This window comes from Phytophthora ramorum (genome assembly GCF_020800215.1).
Source record: "Phytophthora ramorum isolate Pr-102 chromosome Unknown Phyram_PR-102_s0002, whole genome shotgun sequence".
NCBI lineage: Eukaryota > Oomycota > Peronosporomycetes > Peronosporales > Peronosporaceae > Phytophthora > Phytophthora ramorum.
In genome coordinates this window covers 4,925,092-4,946,690 of record NW_027150648.1, presented here as the reverse complement: position 1 = coordinate 4,946,690, position 21,599 = coordinate 4,925,092, and the positions used below count along the sequence as shown (strand labels likewise).

General features: G+C 56.0%; 9 protein-coding genes across 10 annotated transcripts; 4 read left to right on the top strand and 5 right to left on the bottom strand.

Moving 5' to 3' along the window:
• Positions 1–75: 75 nt before the first annotated feature.
• Positions 76–3,725, bottom strand: KRP23_2935 (uncharacterized protein; the record flags this gene model as incomplete). Of its 2 annotated transcripts, none has more annotated exons than XM_067887726.1 (9): positions 76–173; positions 325–463; positions 551–975; positions 1,052–1,687; positions 1,754–1,902; positions 1,965–2,010; positions 2,098–2,746; positions 2,812–3,024; positions 3,219–3,725. In XM_067887726.1, the coding sequence occupies 9 exons, from the start codon at positions 3,723–3,725 to the stop codon at positions 76–78; spliced, it is 2,862 nt and encodes a 953-aa protein (XP_067750293.1). The 2 variants fall into 2 exon arrangements, with proteins under 2 accessions (XP_067750293.1, XP_067750292.1); XM_067887725.1 differs by having other exon boundaries at positions 90–173; positions 257–463.
• Positions 3,726–3,852: 127 nt separating this feature from the next.
• Positions 3,853–6,019, bottom strand: KRP23_2934 (Sperm-tail PG-rich repeat-containing protein 2; the record flags this gene model as incomplete). The annotated part of the gene is made up of 8 exons (XM_067887724.1): positions 3,853–3,954; positions 4,026–4,067; positions 4,136–4,213; positions 4,277–4,372; positions 4,444–4,692; positions 4,757–4,961; positions 5,019–5,576; positions 5,640–6,019. 8 exons carry the CDS (start codon positions 6,017–6,019, stop codon positions 3,853–3,855), a joined length of 1,710 nt encoding a protein of 569 aa, XP_067750291.1.
• A 293-nt stretch (positions 6,020–6,312) lies between these two features.
• KRP23_2933 (uncharacterized protein) lies at positions 6,313–6,708 on the bottom strand (the record flags this gene model as incomplete). The annotated part of the gene is made up of 2 exons (XM_067887723.1): positions 6,313–6,336; positions 6,403–6,708. 2 exons carry the CDS (start codon positions 6,706–6,708, stop codon positions 6,313–6,315), a joined length of 330 nt encoding a protein of 109 aa, XP_067750290.1.
• An 877-nt stretch (positions 6,709–7,585) lies between these two features.
• Positions 7,586–8,136, top strand: KRP23_2932 (uncharacterized protein; the record flags this gene model as incomplete). The annotated part of the gene is made up of 4 exons (XM_067887722.1): positions 7,586–7,608; positions 7,668–7,728; positions 7,913–8,021; positions 8,108–8,136. 4 exons carry the CDS (start codon positions 7,586–7,588, stop codon positions 8,134–8,136), a joined length of 222 nt encoding a protein of 73 aa, XP_067750289.1.
• A 2,625-nt stretch (positions 8,137–10,761) lies between these two features.
• On the top strand, positions 10,762–11,978 carry KRP23_2931 (uncharacterized protein; the record flags this gene model as incomplete). Its single annotated transcript, XM_067887721.1, has 2 exons — positions 10,762–11,634; positions 11,700–11,978. The coding sequence occupies 2 exons, from the start codon at positions 10,762–10,764 to the stop codon at positions 11,976–11,978; spliced, it is 1,152 nt and encodes a 383-aa protein (XP_067750288.1).
• Positions 11,979–12,008: 30 nt separating this feature from the next.
• KRP23_2930 (uncharacterized protein) lies at positions 12,009–12,744 on the bottom strand (the record flags this gene model as incomplete). The annotated part of the gene is made up of 3 exons (XM_067887720.1): positions 12,009–12,238; positions 12,337–12,616; positions 12,712–12,744. 3 exons carry the CDS (start codon positions 12,742–12,744, stop codon positions 12,009–12,011), a joined length of 543 nt encoding a protein of 180 aa, XP_067750287.1.
• A 161-nt stretch (positions 12,745–12,905) lies between these two features.
• Positions 12,906–15,135, top strand: KRP23_2929 (Poly [ADP-ribose] polymerase; the record flags this gene model as incomplete). The annotated part of the gene is made up of 10 exons (XM_067887719.1): positions 12,906–12,971; positions 13,032–13,096; positions 13,162–13,388; positions 13,448–13,557; positions 13,621–13,693; positions 13,757–14,237; positions 14,315–14,429; positions 14,500–14,607; positions 14,676–14,741; positions 14,827–15,135. The coding sequence occupies 10 exons, from the start codon at positions 12,906–12,908 to the stop codon at positions 15,133–15,135; spliced, it is 1,620 nt and encodes a 539-aa protein (XP_067750286.1).
• A 185-nt stretch (positions 15,136–15,320) lies between these two features.
• Positions 15,321–17,738, top strand: KRP23_2928 (Poly [ADP-ribose] polymerase 2; the record flags this gene model as incomplete). The annotated part of the gene is made up of 12 exons (XM_067887717.1): positions 15,321–15,392; positions 15,481–15,545; positions 15,606–15,699; positions 15,771–15,906; positions 15,968–16,077; positions 16,140–16,212; positions 16,287–16,776; positions 16,841–16,967; positions 17,026–17,133; positions 17,212–17,277; positions 17,355–17,509; positions 17,582–17,738. The coding sequence occupies 12 exons, from the start codon at positions 15,321–15,323 to the stop codon at positions 17,736–17,738; spliced, it is 1,653 nt and encodes a 550-aa protein (XP_067750285.1).
• Positions 17,739–17,994: 256 nt separating this feature from the next.
• Positions 17,995–19,422, bottom strand: KRP23_2927 (Actin-histidine N-methyltransferase; the record flags this gene model as incomplete). Its single annotated transcript, XM_067887716.1, has 1 exon — positions 17,995–19,422. One exon carries the CDS (start codon positions 19,420–19,422, stop codon positions 17,995–17,997), a length of 1,428 nt encoding a protein of 475 aa, XP_067750284.1.
• Between the last annotated feature and the right edge of the window lie 2,177 nt (positions 19,423–21,599).

Genomic DNA, 21,599 nt, shown 5'->3' with positions numbered 1-21,599 from the left:
TCTTGAGACAACCGTTCAATTCGTTTGCCACATTACCTTTGCCGTTCACATCACTTATCGTACTTGTACTCTCCTTCATCCTTGTGTCTTTACGGTTTGGCTTTCAATCCCCCAGGTACTTGCGCTGGTATACACGTGATGCTCGCCCCCTTCCTCGATGCGCCCGTCGACGTCTACAAGGAGCACCACACAACGCACAGAGTATCTGTGAGCGAACGGGACCCCGGCAGGTGAATTCAAAACGCAACGCACTAACAAGAAGCAAGCCCGCCTCCCTCGTATCAAAGCAAAATGTATAGCCGCTCGAACACGCACTCTGCCTACCAGGAGCTCTTGTCGTAATTTTCTGCTGTTCCAAACCCCTCCACACCTGCAGAAACATGAACTGGACGCCACTCAAGTCCCAGCCCTCGAAAACGCACGCGCTTTCGGTATTGTCGTTGTTTCTGGAGACGCAGCGGTACTACAGTTCACACAGCAATCGCGGTTAGTCATGCATACCCATACACAACTGATTTACTCAACGAGCTACTAGTAAACCGCTACGCACGCTGTGTCCATGTCGGTCATCAATTGTGAATCCATCACGCTGTGCTCCGCTCTTGCTTGATGCGTGGGCGCTCAGAGTCCCGCTGGCTGGAGTGAGCAGGTACATACCTGTTCGCTTTCGATTTGCCCGATCGCGCAGCTCTGGACGACGACGACGGAGACGGATCTTGAGCTCGATAGTACTGACTTCGGTCTCGGCTGTGGCTTCTGCTCGAGCTGCGGCTCCGGCTGTCCGAGCGGTCCCGACTGTAGTTTCGCTTGCGCCTCTTGCTGCTCCTCGACGATTCCCGTGGACTTCGAGACCGGCTTCTGCTACGGCTGTTGCTGCGACTGTCGCGTTCACGATGGCCACTTCCGCTGTCGCGGTCTGACCTGCGGTCGCGACGGTCGAAGTACGAAGGATCGCGGCGGTACTCGATGTCTCGGCTACCACGTCGATCATAACTCCGATCGTCCCTGTCGTAGTTGGAAGACTTGTCACGGGATCCGTACCTGTCATCACCTCGTTTGCGGTAGCGATCTCTGTCGCCGCTGTCGTCGTAGTCATCGTAATCATATCGGTCCCGACGATCTCCACTACGGCCCCGGCTGTCGTCTCGTTCATACTTCCCAGCGGAGCCGCCACTCCTGCCGTATCGGGAGTCGCTGCCGCTGTGGCTTCGGCTACGACTACGCTGTCGGTAGCGATCCCGGTCGCGGTCGTCTGTCCGTCCATAGCGATGCTCCTCATCCCGAGCAGCTGCTTTTGGCCGATTCTCCACCTTGAGATTTTCCAGCTTGATACGGGGTTCGTCTTCGTCTTGGTACCTTCTTGACGTGGACGTAGATTTACCCCCAGATGAGTTCCGGTTGTCACGTCTGGAGGAGTGCTGAGCGTTCGAGCGATTGCCGCCGTCATTCCTCCTGCCGTTCTTGACCCATTCCTTGGTGTCCTCTTCAGTTTTCTTCGTGAACTCCGCCACGTTTAAAATATTTGAGGGGTCAAGCCGTAGACCGCCAAGCTGAGGCTTGAACACCTGCTTGAGATTCGCGGCTTCGTCATCTTCCAGCAAGCTCGACGACTTGACCAGCGCATTGAAGTGTGTTTGTTGGCCCTTCTTCCAGATCTGAAGCGATCGGTAGCTTCGCAGCGCATTCTCTGTACAAACGTCAAATATACGAGTGAGCGCAACGCACAACCGCAACAAACAGATGAAGCGCATACTCGCTGTCCGCTCATTGAAAACGTGACCTTCCTGGGTCGGGCTGCACCACGTGAACTTGAACTCTTTGCCCTTGTTCCAGGTTGCGATGTAAGCTGCCGCCTCCCCAAGAAACTTGGGCGAGATATCCACGCACACTGGGAGGAAGAACCTACACGCCATCATCGTAATGTCAGCTCCGCACGTTATGGCAAGTCAGTTTGGTATACGCACAATTCTTCAAGGACAGTTTGCGCATCATCGTTAATGGCATCGCGGACTGTGGAATCGTCAACAAGTACCCACAGCAGAATCGTCAGCAGCACGCACAATGGCTTTCGTGCATCAATCACGATGAAGCACGTACACTTCTCCGGCATTTTCTCCAGCACCCGGCGCAGATAGAAGAAAGGCATCTCCGTGGTGAGCTCGAAGTCAATGCCTTGCAGCACTTCCATCTCGTAGTAGAGCAGCTGGAGACGTTCGATCTCGAGCAGCTCTTCGTCGCCAGCAAACAGTGGGGTCTCCAGAATGTCGTACATGACGCGCACCATACGCAGCAGCTTCATACGCTTGCTGGACGCCTTCGCCGAAAGGAAGAGGCAGGCTGCAGCGAATTTGTACCGCTCTTGAGCGTAAATGCCTCGATCGAAGACGCGGTGGAAGAAGATGCAGGCGGTGAGCGCGATGTCGCTACTCAGACCAAGACACCGCGACAGGATGTCGATGAAGGCAATGGCCGTGTATCGCCAGTGCTGCTTTTCTTCCGGCTTGCTTTCGAAGCTGCCACGCTCGAAAACCAGGGGGCAGTTGGACCGATCGAGCTGTAGCTGGGGGGTGCTAGGCGGCGGCAGTTCGAACTGCTGAAGCTGGTCAGGAGCTTCAGCCTGTCGTTCCGCTTCACCGCGCGGAAGCGGCACTGGAGCTCTTCGAGGCTTGAACTCTCCCATGACCAGGCTCTTCCAGGCCTTGATCTTCCTCGGATACAGCTTCAGCTCTTCCCAGCGAGCAAGCGTCTGCACAATGAGCAAGTTGCCATCAATTAGTCTCCCATCAAGTCACAGCCATCACCTCACGTCACCTTGAACACGCGCTTCCGGTTCTCCTCCGCCGCCCTCTTGTCGCCGTAGCGGATCTCTCTAGCACAGGCGTTGAGCACTTCGTCCACCGTCTGGAACCACTCACGCTGCACTTGCAGCAGTCGCTCCCCGTCGAAAGACTTGAGGAACTCGTGCAGTACGTAGAAGAGCATCAGCTTGGCCTGGAACCCTCTCGCTCCGTCCGCATACGCGCGCTACAGTCACAAGACACAAAGACACACAAGACTCTGTTAGAACTTTTGACCAGCTCACACAACAACAAGGTAGGGAGAACGCAGCTACTGTCTATTCTATTAAGCTCCGCCACACAGCACAACATGAAGGAGGGTTTTGGGTGTGGTTTTAGTGGCGGAAGCAGCGTTTTAAGCGTCGTTTTAGCGTCTAGTACCTGCTTCATCTTGATCTGGAAGCGCAGCGCGTGCTGCGGGAACGTGGCCATGTACGCGGCCGTGCGCGCCACCAGGTCGCGGTTCGTGACGCAGCGCAAAACGTTGTTAAGCACCGAGCCGAAGCCCGCGATCTCCGTCTCCCACTGCGAGTCCGACAGCAACGGCGGCTCGGGAACCTCTGGCGGCGTTTGCAACGGCGTATTGCTGCCACTAGCGCCGCGATTCGACCCGTTCTTGCGGCGTCTGCTGATTGGTGGAGCGGCCGACGTGCTGCGCGTCGTTTCGGGCCGTGGGGGCCGCTGGGAGGCTGCGGAATTGGCGACGCGGGACTCGGCAGCTGTTGGAGCCTCGTTCTCGACTTGTGGCGCGCCGTTGGACGCGGCAGGAGGCTCGTGAGACGCGCAGGATGAAGGTGCATCCGGTGGTTGGCGTGCATCGGGTGGAGAGGCCGCAGATGCGGGTTCCTCGCCGCCCGAAGACGACGACCGACGTCCATTGTCCCCCATTGAGCTTCTTCGGCTTTGGGTCGAAAGGACTGGCGTGTTTTCCGTACTTTAAAGAGGGTGTACGGTAAAATCAGTTTCGATTTACCTATTGGGCAAGATATGGCTACAGTCTTGAGATGGCTACACTTTACTGCAGCATGGCGAGTTCCATCTCCGTGGCGATGGAGATGTTGTGTGTGGGGCGGTTCCAATCCGATTCGACTGTCTCCGTGTTGTATTGTCCAGGACCCTGCGATCGCAATGCAATGCATACACAAAGTTAGCTGCAAAGTGGGAAAAAAAAGTATGAACACAACGTACCAGCACTGGAACCTTGGGTAGTTTGTCCTTGAAGCGAGGTTCCTGTACGAGATAGCAATGATGAGGTCACTGCGATGTGACGCAATCGACGCAATTGTGATGACACGCACCGCTGCGTAGAACACGTTCGGTCGAGCCTTGTGCAGTGGTTTCTGCTCCAGCCTCTCGGTCGAGTACGAGCCTGGACCCTGGAGCACAGCAAAGGGCGAGTCAGCAACAAGGCAAAGCAAGTTGAAGTGTAAACTACATACCGGGACGAAGACGGTTGGACTGGGCTTATCCTTCATCCGGTCGATGCCCGACTTGAAAGCTCCTTGAGCTCCAGGTGCGTTCCACGACCGCTGGATCTGAATGTGAGAGAGGTTAGTTTCGCTGGAGGAGGAGACCGGTTGAAACTCATGAAGGTACAGTCACGAACCTCATAGTCACCGGGAGATGGCCCCGTTGCCTTCTCAAGTTGGTGTGGGCGGTTGGTAGAGGAAGCGAACATGGAGGACGCTTTCAGCTGCCGCTTTTTGCTGGTCTGGTGTTGTTGCTGCCGCGCGGTTTCTTGTGCCTTCATATCTCGTTCCAACTGAGACTCGAGCGACTCGCGGTTGTGTGGAACGCCTGAAGAAATCGTGTCGAATCGTCTCGTAGTGCTGCCAAAGTTGGTTACTCGGCTCGTCTGAAATGAGAAGCAGGTTGAGTTAGAAACACTAGCAAAAATCTGAAAGATAAAGGAGTCTTACCACTTTGTTGAGCACCTCGGACACTGCAGATGACACTTCGTAGGATCCAGGTGCTGCCAAGCTCTCGTTTTTTTCGTTTGGAGCTTCGAAGCGTTCCTTTTTCGAGCTGAACGGTGCTTTTTTCCTGCTGGGCACGGATCGTGGCTGCTGGGTGTTGCCTGACGGCGGATAATAGTACGCACCGGGGCCAGGAACAAGAGCATCACTACACAAACAACAAATTCAGCTATGACAATGAAAAAATGCCTAGAAACCCACGTACCGTTGCGAAGTGTCGAAGCGGGTCGACGTACTACCGAAAAACTGCAGATGCTCGGGCTTCGTCTCGGCTGCAAATCCACGAATTTGACTCGGATGATACGCTCCGGGTCCTGGTACATTTTTCGTCGTCGTCATTGGTGCTGCTTGCTCCCGAGTGAGCGCAGATTTGAACACAGCGCTGGTCCGCGCAGGGTCTTTGAGAGCGGTGCAGTCTCCAGGATTCTTGTACTCGCCAGGGCCAGGAACTTCTGCCTTCGATCGGACTTCATGCTCGATAAACCGTGTCACTTTGCCCTTGGAAAAATCTGTAGTGCGGCTCTTGCTGATGCTTTTCAACCCCCGCATCGGCTCGTACTCGCCCGGTCCAAGTGTGTCGTCTCCGCATCCTGTGTGACCCACTTTGGCAGGCTCGTGACGCACCAGTTTGCCATAAGCGCCTTGCTCGTAACCAAAGCTCTGCGAGACTGTCGGAATTGACGGAGCAGTCGGAAGTCGCGTCCATCGGATCTTGTTGTTGGACGGAGGTGTCCTCACCAGCGGATTTCCGAGGCTTGTGTGTCTACCAAACACACAGCGAAGGTAAGTACCGAATGTTACACGTAGCACTCATTTCAACACTTACGTTTTGGATTGTTGTGCGAACGAGTCTTGCTTCGTGTACGCTCCGGGGCCTGGCGTGCTGAAGCCTCGTTTCAGCTTGACTTCGCCGAGCCGCTGAGACTTGGACTGGAAAATCGACGAGGCCGGTGCCTTGCTCTTCGTAGGCGACTCCCAAGTTGTCTGGTTGCTGGTCACGTACGATCCAGGCCCCGGAGTGATCATGGTCAAGCCTTTTTCGCCACGCACGAGCTTCTCACCGGAACCGAAACCCGTGGCATTCGGCCGCACTCGACGAGATGGCGAAGTTTCGTAACATCCAGGACCTATGGACACGGACGTACCAGCCTTCGCCTGCAGCCCGCCGGGGCAATTTTCACGGGTTGTGCGGTTCACCCACGCCATGACGCGCCAAGTTTGACGCGAGGTGACTCGTGTACCAAGTGCAAGGGATTGGTAGCATTGTATAAATAGTGAGTTGGAATTAGACTGCTGTAGACGTGCTTGGTCAAAGAATGGTTGTGAGTAAAAGAAGTTTCTGCTTGTTTTCCTATTGTATGTATGCCGTATGGTACAGGCACGTCTAGCAACAGAACCTACTGGACGCCCTTTGTTTTCGCTAGCAACGACGACAGTTCCGGTGACCAGCCCAACTGTCCACCAACAGCAGACGCCAGTGAAAATGACCCCCACATCCTTCAGCCACGTGGGTGCGCTCCACTCTGCTCAAGAAAAATCACGTCAGTAACCAGTTAACTCGGAAATGGTAGAGCTGTATCTGCAAGTACCTTTCGACGGGAGCTTGACGAGGACGTGCAGCTCATCACAACTCCGACAAGAAGAAGCTCGCAGTCGCTTGTTGCACCGCTCTGTGCTCCTGCACTGCAGTTGCAGTATGCAGCAGTATCAGCACCATCAGCACTCTCATCTGAGACTCCCATCTGAGGGGGCTTCCTCGCTGCTTCTTGGGCAACAGGGTGTGCCAGCGGGTTGCTGGCGAAGACCTCGTCAAACACTCTGGCTTCCCAGCTGTGCACCCTCTTGGCCATCTTCACGGCGCCGTCCAGCGTGGCCCTCTCTCTAGCCCCCACCATAGTCAGCAGCGGCAGCTCTCACACCAGTGTCGCCTCCACCAGGAACTGCAGCTACCAGGCCACGAGCACCGTGCGCTCCACCGTGTCCACGCCCGCGAGTCTGGGCGGCTGGCAGAAGTGGCGGCCATGCATCTCCTCCAGCAGCGCGGCCCGCAGCCCCTCATTCAGCAGCTCGCCCACGGCTTCCTCTGCCGCTACCTGCTGGGCATTGGTTGGGAAGCTAAAGGTTCCTGACGACGCGCAGCAGCTCGATCCGCACGGGGATGACGTCCCTTCTGTGTTTGGAGAATCTCCCCCTTAGTTGCCTCCATATGGAGCTTCTTGCCGTCGCTGCAGCGTCTCCAGCGTCGTTCGCAGCTCCTGCGCGCAGCATGACGCAGACAACTGACACAGCGAGGTCAGCATCACCCTGCGCGTCTCAGCGTCTTGCTCTAGCGTCGCTTGAACGCCGGGTTGGGACAACGTCAACGTCAACGCCCAGTTCTTGGGTGTCGCCGGGGGAGGCGCACCATCCGCGCCTGGTCATAGGCACCACGCTCGACGCACAGCGGATGTGGCCCAGCACACGCGCCATCGGCAGCTCGCGGCGGTAGCCAAGCCAATACGTCAATACGTCAATACGTACGTCGCAGCTGCTCTGCACCAAGATGTAGCCCACAATGGTGGGGTCCACATAATATGCAGGTGTTGAAGCTGAAGCCGACAGCCTGTCAGACGAGAAACTGAAGGAGCAAGCGCGGGCTGCTGTGTGAAGCCGAGCAAGTGCAAGGAGCCCACGCCTGCCTTGGCGCACACCCCCTTGTGCCTCGGGTTGAGCTCGCGCGCGGCGTGGAGCTGCCGCCCATGCACGGGAGCCTGGTGGATCGCGTGAGTCGCGATGTCGAGTGGCTACGTGCAAAGGTGCGCTGTCTGTTGCTGCGGAGAGGGAGCTGCAACTGACGTGTTGCTGGTGTTTGCAGTGGACAGGTTGACAAGTTGACGGGTTATCTGCTGCAGCTCTTGAGGCAGGTGCAGCATGAGGTGCGTATCTGGTTATCGCCCCGACTACATGCTGCACGAGCCCCAGGCCGACGTGGCTGCTGCTGTAGCGGAGCTCACCGCCATCGCGTCGTTGCTCGTCTGTAACAGGTCGCTCGTGTTGGGCATGCACTGGCCGGTTGGCTTGCAGGATGCTCTGACGTTGCGGTGAGTTATGCGTTGCCAGCTTCCTTCTGAGTCTTCTGAGACGCACTACGGCGAATCATCGTCCGAGTTCCCGACGGGTTGCCGCAGAACGACGCTATCGCGGAGCTACGCACTATGGTGCCAAAATAGTACGTCTGCATTAGCTTTATGCATAGAGAATCGTCCCTAACCTATTGTCATTCTTACTGTGCTTTTGTTTATGCTCGTCAATTAGGCCAACGTCATCGACCCCTTCACCAGTAGTTTGCTAGACGCCGAAGGACAGGGGATTGTGCACAAGCACGCAGGCCATTTGCTGCGCACGAAGCTGTCGGGCACCGCGCGAGGGCCATGATGCCAGCCGTTTGGTGTGGCGAGCAGAACAGCCCGCTGTTGTTGTGTAGAAATTGCAGCTTGGTCTGTACATGTAGTTGATGTAGTTGGTAGCGCACCAGTAGGTAAAGGACACGACTCAATGGAACAACAACCTTGCAAGCACAAAAGCAATTATAAAGTTTTACTTTGCTAACGCTACACATACACATCGCGAACTTGTCTTCGGACTGGTCTTCGCAAGCGTGGTTGGTTGTTGTCTTGTTATCATGAAGCAGCATGTCCATTCAGCGAGCGAACTCCAGGCACATCACACGACGGAAGCCTCGGACGCAAGCGCCGAAGCGAAGTAGGAGAGCAAGCGAGTGGACAATCGCAGTGGTCGACCGAGAGTAATGAGTCCTTGTCGACCACTGCGAAAGCCCACCACACTCGCACCTCACGCGAGGCACGCCAGCAGCTACAGCTTGAACGAGGGTAATGAGCCCCGATCAACTGGGCTACTGGCGCACCTCACGCAAGGCCTGCTAAGCCTCAGCACTCCACGCCTAGGAACCTCCACCGTAGCATAGCCACAGACTAGCTCGGGACAGAGAGAGATGAGTCTCTGTCCCGCCAAACTGGAGAGGCCTTGGAGAGCCGACCACGCGAGGAGGCAGAAATGAGTGCCTCCTAGCGGACCAGTTCCCCACGCCAACCATTCCAGCTTGTCGCCGATCATCAACTTGCTGCCGCAGCCGCCACGCTGCAGTCCACGCAGCAGTCCACGTCCAACACGACTAAGCTGCCGACCGCCGAGAACGCTGCGGCGACGACGACGACGACAACGACGACGACGACGATGTGGGCGAGGGCGTAGACCCCAACTTCTTGGTGTTGCACGCCCAACCAAATCGCCCTTCTGCCGCAGCACTCCGCGTCTCCTTGGACTTCTGCTGCGTTGGCGCCGTCGACTTCACAGACTTATCTGCCAGCGCCACAGGCGTCGTCGCCGACTTGCTCATAGTCCTGGACTGCGCCGTAGTCTCTTCACTCAGCTTCAGCTCCATCTTCTGCAGTCTCTCCATAGTCTCCGTCAGCTCCAGCTCCAACTCCCGCTCCAACTCCCGCTCCCAGGAACAGCGCTGCTGCGTCGGCGTCGGCACTGCCTTGGTCACTTGCACGGCCAATAACTTGTTGCTGGCGGCGGCAGCTCCCGGCCTGGTCACAGCCGTCTTCGCGCTGTTCCGCAGCGCCGTCATCTGCGTGCAGAGCGTCTTGTTCGCCTCGACGAGCCGCTTGGTCTCGACCTTGGCCTCTGCCAGCTCCTTGGTCAGTCTGCCCGTCGTCTCCTTGCTGGACAGGTGGGACTTGGCGATGCCGGCGCACATCTGCTTGATGGCGCTGTTGAGCTTCGCAATCTTGCGCTTGGACGTCGTCTTGAGCGTCTCCACCTCGCTCTCGAGCGCCGCGACCTTGTCGGTCAGCGCTTGCTCCCGCTCCTTGGCCAGCTGCTGGGCGTCGGCGAGCTTGCGCTCCAGCTCGGCCTCCAGCTCAGGCACCTCGGCCACCGACCAGCGAGTCTGGCCATACTGCTGCACCAGCTGGGCCATGTACTCCTCCTCCAACACCTTGTGCTCCACCTCCTTCACGAGCGCCGCGCATGCTGCCTTCCACTGCGCGTGCTCGGCCTGGAGCTTCTTGTACTCGTCTTGTACACCCTTCTTCTCCACCATCCAGAACCACGCCTCGCCTTCCATATCGCTGCGCTCGTGGTGAAGCTCTGTGTGCTCCTCCTGCAGCCTCGAGTGCGCGGTCTTCATGTCTGCGTGCTCTTTCTCCAGCAGGGTGTGCTTGTCCTTGAGCAACGAGTGCTCGTCTTCGAGGCTCGCGTACTTGGCCTTCGTGTGCGCCAGCGCCTTGCGGAGGTACGTGTCGGTCACCATGGTCCAGTCGGAAGAAGTGTCTTGCTTGTGCTCTGCTGGTCCAAACGGAGAATGACTCGTTTGGGGCGTTTGGGCGCCAAACTGAATTCAAACGAGAAAATGCGACATCTATCGTTTTGGCGCTAAGAATGGCATGTTCTAGAAGCCACGCACTGCTGGGCCGAAATTGAAAGCGATCCCAATCCACTCGCTGTTGTGGCCCCAGCAGCAAACCTCGCAAGGGCTCTGTGTGGGCCCCAGCGCTCTGCGACGATGGGATCAGCTGCTGCTGACAGTCGCGAGCCGTGGAAGCGAGTTCTTCAAGAGCAAAGAAGAAGAAGAAGAGCAACAGACACTCCCAGACGCTCCTTCGCCGAGCTGTGCTGCTGCTGGCACATACCTGTTGCAGCTAGTCGAAGCTGTAGCCATTACAGGTCCCACTGTAATGGCTACAGCTTCGACTACAGTGACTGCAGCAGGTATGTGTAATGGCTACCTCTTCGACTAGTCGCGATGTAGCACATCTTCCATACCGCACGGCCGTGCCCAGGCCCATCGAGACGAAGGTGCAGGCCATGCAGCAGGAGAAGGACTTCTGGGCCTCCAAAGTGGACACACTACCGAGCAGTTTGAGTTGCTGGAACAGACTGTCATGTCTCAAGAGGAGTCATACGGACCGCTCGTGGAGACAACGTCCAGGCGGACGACGTCTACGTGCTGTGCAGCAGTGTTTCGCACACCATTGAGTCGGTGCTGTGTCTGCATATACCATCGCAATGACTTTTGCTACGGCGCGCTCAAGGATGGCGTGAAGGAGGTGTACGGCTTCGTCAAGTCGGTGGTGGACAACAAGCAGCCAACCAAGTTCTCCTTCTTCTCGGCGCACGACAACTCGATCGTGGCGCTGCTGGGTGCGCTGCAGATTGAGGTGGGCTCGCAGATTCCCCAGTACCACACCATGCTGGCGTTCGAGGTGTACGAGGACAAGGCCACGACCGTCATAATGGTGATTGCTGCGTTGGTAGCTGTGCAGCCAGGGTTAAAGCAGACGTATATTATCCCTTGCATGCTGAACGAGAAGTATCTACACGTTAGGTCGCAGCATGCCTCAGCTCTCGAAAAGGACTCGCTGGACCGAGGAGCGACTAGCGGAGCAGCCTCTCCTCCAGTTGAACAGCGTACCCTTAGTCGGGCTTTGGCTGAAGGCACAATCCGCCGATTTGCATTAGTGTGGCGCGAAGGATCTGCAATCGGCAGCAGCGAGCTCGGTGCTCCAGCTCGCAGTGCCAGCGTGTGGCGGCGGCGCTGCCAAATGGCACCGAGCGCGCCGCGGAGCCAAACGAACACGGACGGCTTGACCACGAGCACCGCCAGTCCGTCCTGGTTGTCGCCCGGTCTCTCGGCCGTGTGCACGCAGTGGGTGCCCTGGAACGCCTGCCGGAACGCGCGATGGTACGCGCGGTCGAACCAAAGCGCCTTCAGTCACACGACGTCGCACTGCTCGCGCTTGATGACGTGGATCGCGGTCTGCGCGCGAGAGAGGAAGGTGTCGAGTCGTCGCTGTCCAGCCGTCCGCCGTGTCGGAAGTAGCACGGCGCCAGCAGGTTGAGCGTCATGAGCGACAGCGAGCGCCGCCGCAGCGTCGGGGCCAGCATTAGCGCCGAGCTCGAAACTGAATGCGCTCGGCTGCCCCAGTACGGCACCATGCTGGCGTTCGAGGTGTACGAAGACGAGGCCTCGCACGAGTTTTTCATCAAGCAACGCTACGAGAACGAGGAGGTGTTTTTTGCAGGCCACACGCAGGACCCGCTTTGCCCATTCTCGCACTTCGAGTCGCTGGCGCTCGACTTCCTGTCCTACAAGGCCTAAACGGGTCAGCTGATAGCTGAAAAGTGTGTATTACTTCCTAGGCGTCATCGAAGCCGCCCAGGTGTGGTGTGTAACCAGTGGACTACGCGGTGTCTTGGAGGCGCCATCGACAGGTCTAACCTTGTCTTTCGCGAGGATATCCATGTAATCGGTGCCTTTGTACTTCGAGTCCTTCCACCACGTTCCCATTTCGTTGTCGTCGTCCTCGCCGCTCTTCTTCGCCTTCGGTTTGGGCTGGTGCTCATCGAGCTTCTCCTTTTCTGGAACGTGCTCAAAAGCGTCGCCTTGGCTGCCTTTTCCTTGGTCTTGCTGCCTGTGGTTGCTCCCCACCACCCTGGAGGGTCCAGCCACCACGCACTTGGGTCCTTCCCCTCTCTATCCTTGGCTCCAGTATCTTTCGCTGCTGCTTTTCCACCGTCACTCTGCTTAAGCTGCCAAAGGTCCAAGTTCTTGGCCTCGATGGCTTTCAAGAGCGACTCGAAGCGCCAGAACTCGCTCTCCACGTACAAGTCCCGCAGCAGCTTCGGGCCCGATGGCAAGATGCCATCTCGAAGGAACCGCAGGACGTGGCGGAACAACCGCCAGTCGCGATCCACGCGGAAGCAGCCACTTTCAGCGGCAGTGAGCGGCGACTCGTCCTGAACGAAAGCAGCGAATAGTGAAGCGAAGTCTTTCAAGGTCACAGCACGGAGTCTGTCACAGCCGCTAAGAGACGTCGAGCCCACCGCCTCACCGCTGGAACTGATGCAAGTTGAAGTTGCTCCATTTGACAAGCATTTCACTTTATCTAGCTTAACTACATATCCAGTATTGTAATAATGCCACTAAACTCGTTTTGGTTTTACACAGCGTTTTTACAGTTGAAGTTCTGAGTGATGGTCCGAGCCAACGGTGTGGTCTTTTCTCCTCACTTTTCAATTTGCCATCATGGCGTCAACTGCAACTGCTGTCGACCCGCAGAGCCACTGCAGCGGCAGGGCAGAGATCTACCGCGTGCGTTATCAGCCGCAGTCTCCTCGTATGCAACCCCAGCACTAATGTCTCTCCTTACAGGACGCAGATGGCGTGCGCTGGAGCTTCATGCTCAACCTGACAGACATTTCCTACGGAACTTACGGGTGAGTTAAGACGCAATGTCCTATTGCAACAGTCCAAGGTGCTCTAACGCCGTTTGTGTGTACAGCAACAACAAGTTCTACATGGGGCAGCTCATCATGGATCGCAGCGACTTCGTGGTCTTCCGCAAGTGGGGCCGGGTGGGCGCCAAGACGCCGCAGTCCAAGACGGAACGCTATAGCGCCGTGGAGGCGGCCGAGAGATCCTTCCAGAAGGTTTTTCAGGACAAAAGCGGCAACAAGTGGCCGCCCATGCAGCCCTTTGTGCGCAAGAAAGGCAAATACTTCCTCGTGGGTGAGTAGACAACGAACAACAGATTTACGACGGGGTCTAACAGCTTTGTGACTCAACAGAGCTGGACGATGGAGAACCGGAAGGAGCCACTGCAGATGCGAGTGAAAAGCTGCAGGAGAAGCAGGAAGTCGCCTCCAAGCTGCCGCAAGAAGTGCAGGATATTGTCCAGGTAAGCTATTCGCTGTATTTCTCCAGTCGATCTTAGGACTAACGGTGGTGAATGTCATGGCAGCTTATCTGCGACCCGGAGGTGGTCACGCGAGAAATGGCCAATCTGAATATCGATCTGAAGCGCTTCCCGCTTGGCAAGTGATCAACAAGTGACGTGCCAAGCCGTGATGGCTAACTGTGATGTTACCAATTGACAGGCAAGCTGTCGAAGGCGCAGATCTCGCAGGGCTACGAGATTCTGCAGCGTATTTCAGCGGCTGTGGAAGAGATCGAAGAGCTCACGAAAACACCTGCAGCCCCGGCGAATAAAACCAAAGCGAGAGGGAAAGGCAGGCGAAAGGCTAAGCCCAAGGCGAAGGGTCCAGCCGCAGCTACAACGGCAGCTGTGTACAACCTGCGCGCTGATCTCAAGGCTCTTTCCAGCGAGTTTTACTCGCTCATCCCTCATGACTTCGGCCGCTCCTTGCCGCCGGTGATCGCGAATATGGCAGATCTAAAGCTGAAGCTCGAACTGCTGGAAGTGCTGTCGAATTTGGAGATCTCACAGATGCTGCAGAAACAGGAAGCCGAAAAGCCGACGGGACCTGCTGTTCACCCGCTTGACACTCACTATAACATGCTGAACACGAACATGGAACCACTGAGCAAGCGCGGGAAGGAGTATCAGATCATCGAGAAGTACGTGGATGTGATACGTTTCTTGTCGATTGAGCTCATCTTCGTTTGCTAACGTGGTTTCTGGTTTGCTGCGCTAGGTTTATCAAGAACACGGACGGCGGAAGCAAGTTCAGTGTAAATACGATTCTCAAGATCGCCCGTCCGGATGAAGAAAGTCACACAGAGGTGCTGGGGTCTCTGGATAACCACAAGGTACACCGTTCTGATAACACCATGTATTGGTCTTGGAAGTGCTGACTTCTGGGTGCTTTGATGAACTTAGCTGCTATGGCATGGTTCGAGACTGTCAAACTTTGTGGGCATTCTATCACAAGGACTGCGAATCGCTCCCCCTGAGGCCCCCAGGAATGGATACCAGTTTGGGAAAGGGGTAAGAACCGCTTTTAGTGAGCCATGGTCATCGCTTGGTGATTATCTAACTTGTCCATTGTGCTTCAGTTGTATTTTGCCGATGCACTCGCGAAATCCGTGAACTATTGCTGCGCGACATCCCGAAACCCCACTGTAAGCCCGCACGGCAGCGGTGTAGCTCGGTGACTGCTTCTACGACGCTTGACTTGTCTTTTTGCCCATTTGTTTCCCCCCACAGGCGGTGCTTTTGCTTGCTGATGTCGCGCTGGGCACGCCGTACCAGACGCCAAATGGAGAGTTTCTGGATTACAAGATCGTGAACGAGCAGCGAGGCTGCGATAGCACGCATGGTCTTGGGCGGATGGCGCCGGCGGAAAATGAATCTGAGACGCTGCCGGACGGTGTGGTGGTCCCAGCCGGCACGTTGAAGCCTGTTGCTGGTAACCAGTACTTGCTGTACAACGAGTTCATCGTGTACCGCCTCGAGCAGGTGAAGTTGCGCTACCTCGTAGCGCTGGACTTCCAGAACGTCGCGTTCGCCTGGTAAACGAGCGGAACGACAAGCGAGAGGAATGCCCAGACCGAAGCACAATCATTATTTTATGAGCAGCATACCTGACCTGGCAGACCGATATAAACAAATGTAGCCATGTTACTCTCGTCCTCACAGTTAACTGGACAAAATATAGCCAATCGGCGTTTTGATGAGCATTTTGGCGGACTCGATTGACGATGGCGTTGACGAGGACAGCTAAGCGAGTCGACCCGCTCAGCGGCTGCGCCAGCTCGGCGCAGGTTTATCAGGTGCAGTTGTCATCCTCGACGGGACGTTTCAACGTTAAGGACCAGCGGTCTGACCGTTAGTGGTGTGCTCATGTCGTTGCTGGAGTAGGACGCCGATGGAGTCCCCTGGAGCTTCATGCTCAACTACACCAACATCTCGTTCGGGACCTACGGGTGCGTGCTGCTGTGATAGACTGTGATGCATCGTCTGTAGACTGATGATCGCTAGCACAGCAACAACAAGTTTTACATGGTGCAGTTGGTCCAGGACGGAGACAACTACATGGTTTTCCGCAAGTGGGGCCGCGTGGGAGCTAAGAACCCGCAGGTGAGGTGTACTAGAGATGCAATTGTGTTGTGTGGATTGATGCTGATGGCCGCTGTTTTGCGGTGGCACAGCGCGCTCTGGAGCGTTATAATTCGTCGTTGGAGAAGGCACAGGCTTCGTTTACCAAGAAGTTCCTGGACAAAAGCGGCAACGAGTGGCCCCTCGTCGAGCCCTTCGAGAGGGTGGAAGGCAAATATGTGCTTGTTGGTGCGTGAGACACGAACAAGTTGCGTGTCGAACTTGATTTAACGGTAATGTGGAATTTTAGAGCTCGACAATGAAGTGCCCGAAGAAGAGAAGGAGGAAGAGACGAGCGAGTGCGAAGAGGAAGAAGAGGTGATATCTGCTCTTCACGAGACGGTTCAAGATGTATTGAAGGTAAGCGTCTTAGTTTTCGTGCGAGGATGCTGCCGTTATCATGCTGAGTGCTGCGTCTGAAGCTCATCTGCGATGCCGACCTAATTGCACGGGAAGTAGCGAACATGAATCTCGACTTGAAGCGGCTCCCGCTAGGTTTGTGACAGCATGCCTGTCTGCGGATGCCTGCTGTGCACTTTCGCTAACGTACTTCCTTCGCACACAACCAGGCAAGCTTTCGAAGACTCAAATTTCCCAGGGTTATGCTTTGCTGCAACAACTTTCGGCAGCACTCCAGGAGATTGAGGAGTTAAAGGTCACTGGTACCAAGCAGGAGGCACCCACAGCAAAACTACCTGGAACACGGCGATCTTCTCGAGTCAAGCGAGTGGCCAATCCAAATGCTGCTCAAATCCGTCGTTTGAAGAACAGCCTTAAGTCCCTCTCGAGTGACTTCTACACGTTGATTCCACATGACTTCGGACGAAATTTGCCGCCTCCGATTGATTCGATGGACGAGGTGAAGCTGAAGATCGATTTGCTCGAAGTGTTAGCAAATATCGAGATCTCGCAGAAGTTGCAGACGGAGAAGAGGAATGCGAAGAAGAATGCTGGCGCCAACAACCGTAAGGTGAATTCGTTGGATGCGCAATACAACATGCTCAACGTCAAGATGGAGCCATTGCTCGAGTCGACTGAGGAGTTCAAGATCATTGAAAGGTATGACAGTGCGAACGGGATGAATGTAGCGTCTATCTGGATGCTGACCGACCACCTACTGCAGATACGTGGAAACTACACACGCCCCGACGCACGTGCAATACAAGCTACGTATCAAGTCGGTGCTCAAGATTGTTCGTCCAGATGAAGAGAAGTTCAAGGACGTCTTCCAGTCTGTGGATAACCACAAGGTTTGTCGAGCCTTGCACTGTTGCTGTGGCGTAGTGTATTCTGACTGGCCATGGGCAGTTGTTATGGCACGGATCGCGGATGTCGAACGTCGTAGGTATTCTATCCAAGGGACTCCGTGTGGCCCCGCCCGAGGCACCCAACAACGGATACATGTTCGGCAAAGGAGTACGTGTTCATGGCTTTTCTCGAAAAATCTCTACAGCCCATTCACGAGCGATATTTTGTGTGCGTGCATGTATCCAGATCTACTTTGCGGACTCCGTGTCCAAGTCTGCGAACTACTGCTGGACAACCCCACAAAACCCGAAGGTATATTCCGTTTTCAGGAATGCTGTCGATTCATACAGCGAGCTCACGCTACTATCTTCGATGACTGTGTACTGTAGGGCGTGTTGATCCTAGCCGAGGTAGCTCTGGGAAATCCGTACGAGGCGCAAGAAGCAGAAGACCTGACCTACACCACGTTGAAGAAGACCAAGGGATGTGACAGCACGCATGGAGTCGGGCGCATGGCCGCCCTCGAAGAGGACAACGAGACCATGTGCGTCTCCAAATGCCACATGACATGAGGTACATTTTGCTGACGCATGGGTGGGTTTGTGTGTGGCAACAGGGCGGACGGTGTGGTGGTCCCTATCGGCGAGTTCACGCCGTCCGACGGCAGCGGGTCGCTGCTCTACAACGAGTTCATCGTGTACCGCCAGGAACAAGTGAAGCTGCGCTATCTGGTCACCCTCGACTTCCTCTACGAAGACGAGGGCGAGGAATAGAGGCAAGAAGGATGCATTCGCAAGCGAAACACAGCAGCAGTCCATATCGATGTTGTCCTGACTTCTAACTTTATCCCTAATGTGCGTCGCCGACTGCTTCGATAGCTTCAGGACACTGCTATCGCCTTCTCCATGAGTGAGCGAGCTCATGCAATTGCTCCCAAAAAAGTGTGGTGTTTGTTCCCACAACTGCGCGCTTGGCCCGCAAAAATACAACGTCCAAAGCTTCGAGAGGGTGTGCGAGACGATCCCCCCACTAGCTCTCGCGGTAAACTTGCGTGACTAAATAGGCGATCACATCTTGCGCGTAGCGGTCGATGTCGCCGTCTCCATCAAAGCTGCGCTGCAGCTCCTCGCGGCATTCCGCCAGCGGCAGGCTGAAGAGCGGGATGACCTTGTCTGCTAGTTCCTGGAAGTACCTGCATACCTGCTTCTCGCCCCGGATGAAAAACAGAGCCTGGATGCGGTTCGAGAACAGCGGGTACTGCTTTGAGGCGAGCAGTTCGTTGTCCTCTTCAATGGTCGTGTCGTACTGACTCAGCTGGTGAGTCATCAGGTTGCGCAGGTACTGGAGCGCGCGGATCTCGTTCTCGAAGGAGATAGGCGGCGACGAGTGCGCCGGGCTCTTCATCTTCATAGTGGAAAACTCGTCCTCGGTGGCGACAATCAGGCGCGCAAAGCTGAACCCTTCGCGCGTGTTGGCGTCCGAGTGCGAGCAGCTGAGCCGCGCGTCCATGGTGTAGATGCCGCTCTCGTGCAGGTAGGCGCGCTTGTCGTAGAATAGTTGTCCGTCCTTGGGCGCGAGCTGGAAGTCGATGAGCACCTCGTTCGGGTTGCGGCCGTCCTCCTCCGTGTTGTCCTCGACAGCGAACCCGTAGTTTAGCAGGAAGCGGTGGTTGCACTTCTTGCCGTACGAGTCGTAGACCTGCGCGCCCGAGCCGATGGTGCCCAGCGACGTGATGGTGAAGGCGTCGATGCTCTGGTCGAACGTCCAGCTCGTCTCGCGAGGACGGTAGTGGTTGAGCATGTCTGCGAAGGGCACGAGCGCCGCCGTCTTGACGCCGTCCACCGTGAGGCCGAAGTTGCGGCTGCACACGATCATGCGCGCCCAACTGAAGCGGTCCAGCGAGAAGCGCGCGAACGAAGGGTCGACCCTGCAGATGACGTCGTAGTCCTTGCGGATGGCGGCCTTGCGCTCCTGGATCTGCTGGATGATGTACGAGCCCTTGAGCCACGCCAGCTCGTCGTCCGACCAGAAGATGGGCATGTTGCGTAGCGTGGAAGGCAGCGTGCTGTAGTAGCAACGGAAGAAGGACGACTCGACGTGCTCCATGTCCGAGAGCAGGAACATCATGAGGTAAATGTGCTTGGGCGCCACAAAGTCCACGCCGCGCGCCAGCAACTTGCGTCCGATGTCCGTCTGCTTGCCCATCTCCACCGTGACGAGGCACTTCTTGGGCACCACGAGGATGCGCTCGCCGGGCACCAGCACCTTGCGGCTGTGCACGCCGCGCACCTCGGGCGCGTACTCCTGCAGCGCCAGCTTCTTCGTGTCGGCGCCGTGGGTCTCGAGCCACGCGATGAGCTCCTGGCCCACCGCGTCCTCGCGTGAGAGCCCGTTGTGCGGCGCAGCAGCAGACGCGGAGGAGGCGGCACCAGGCGCAGGTGGCGGAGGAGCGCTCATGGCCAAGCGTCGAAGTGCTGCGGGTGGCTTGCGAACTCGGCAAACAGGGCTATTTGGGTAATTATGGAGAGTTGAACTCGAGATCTGATAGTATGTACGTTACACCGAATGATGCAATCAAACCCTAACACTTCACTTGGAGACTGTATGGACTTCGATTGAGTACGTGGCAGAACGTGTCATCAGCCATCGGATCCCTGTGCGAGCGGTGCTGAAGACTGCTGACGATGAAATTGGCGTGCGCCAGGGAGTACTGGTAGGCTCTGTCCGATTGCAGCTGCAGCTGTTCCTCGCTCAGTCAGAGTTGCAACGGACACCACGGCGTTGCATCTCGCTGTGCGCAGACACTCCTGGATGATCGACTTGCCTTCAATTCGAGCGAGGAAGGTTGTGATCTGACACAGCTACGCCTGCGTGTTTGGTGCCAGACACACTTGGGCCCAACGACCCCCAGCAAACACTTCGGACTCCCTCGTGATGTCATCCACCAAGTTGCTTGTAGTGATTCGGCCTTCAGCGAACCATGTCGGACGACGTCTGGTTCTGGCGTTCACAGCGTGGGCAAGTCTGGCCAAGTTGCCTTTGACCCACTCGAGGAGAACGGCCGGATCATCCACAGATATTGACATACCAGCGAGATACGCGTCCAGCTACCAAACCACTAGGTTAGTACATCGACCAACTTACATATACTGTACTCCACTCACCTGTGGAATGCAGTCCCTGAACGACAGACTTTGCTCGGGGCCGGCTGAACATGTGCCCATTCTTCTTGCCGGTGTTTTCTGACTGTGTTTTTTCAGTTTGAAGCCAAATAACTGGCTTGGCTCCGCAAACGTTGAAATGTTGCTACTCCTTCATTGGTTTTCGTGCTCCTAAGTTTTTCCAAGAGATTTCGATGGCTAGCTCGTACTGCTCAGCATGGACGTCTTCAGAAAAAGCAACGCGCAGACATCAATAGCGCTCGCTGATACCGCGATCGCGCTTCGTGTCTGCGACTCGTCTTCGCTTGTCACGAGCTGACCAAGGATGAAGTCCATCGCAAAAGGGGGTACTGTTCATAATGTAGCCGGTATCAATGCGAGCAAGGGCACAATCAACTCACCCAAAGCCCCGGGGGAGCGAGGGCATAGTAGACTGGGAAGCAGCTTTGAGTTTGAGTTTGTGGACGTGCACAAGAACGGTCTGAGTTGCAGTATGCTTAACCTTCAGTGACGGGCAGAGAAGAAGAAGGAAGAAAAGCTAAGGCCCGCTAAGACAAACGAACGCAGCGCTCTGCAGCAATGCACGGAAATGTGCCATCCACGTCTCTGACTGCCGTCGCCTTTTGGTTGTAAGAAGTACACATAGCACAACCGCACGTAATTGTCCACCGAGATCATGCTCGAAAGGTTTACGCAAGACGCCGCGTAGTTAATGATGAACTGTGTTTCGCTTATCGTCTGCACTTTGATCGAGAGGTGTGCACAGTGGATAGTACTTCTTATACTGCTTTGTACGAAGCACATGTAGAGCTGCCCCAAAAGAGGCGATTTTAGCCATGTAGTTGGCAGCTCTTCTTTTTTCTGAGAGCAGAGCGCCTGGACTACAGCATGGTGCTTGAAAATGGAGCTTAGGAAGCTTGCCCGGTTCCGTCGTGCTGAAGGGCTTGAGCCAACCTTGAGTGATCGCTGAGTGACTCGACATTAGCTGATGTACCTCGATCCAAGGTGTTTTCCTAAGTAGCGCCTTCCACAATCTCGCTGTAAAGTGCCAATGGAAGCCATATGTGGTGCTGTGGCTGGCCAAGGCGGCGTTTTCTTCGTCGAGATCCCGTGTATCAGGATTTAATACAAGGAAAGAGAACCGCTGAGGTCCGAGTCGTATGTGACCCTGCGTGTTCTTCCCAGCTGCCGGCAAGTGGTCCCACCGACCTCCTCCAGCTGATCCGCGTCGCCAACAACCGAGACCAGCTACATTTGCGCCGTGTCACCAGCACCACCAGATAGGACCACCTGATCTTCGACACGGCTTTGGACTTGTTGATCTCGAGCTCATTGCCCACCACTTTCGTGGTCTCCACGAGCAGCACCTTGTTGTTGGTTGGGGTCAGTACTCAGTCGGTTGGCGAGCACGCAGCCAGCGGAGCCCGCGCCCCACGATGACGTGGTCGAACTCGGCGGAAGTTGCGGAGGAGG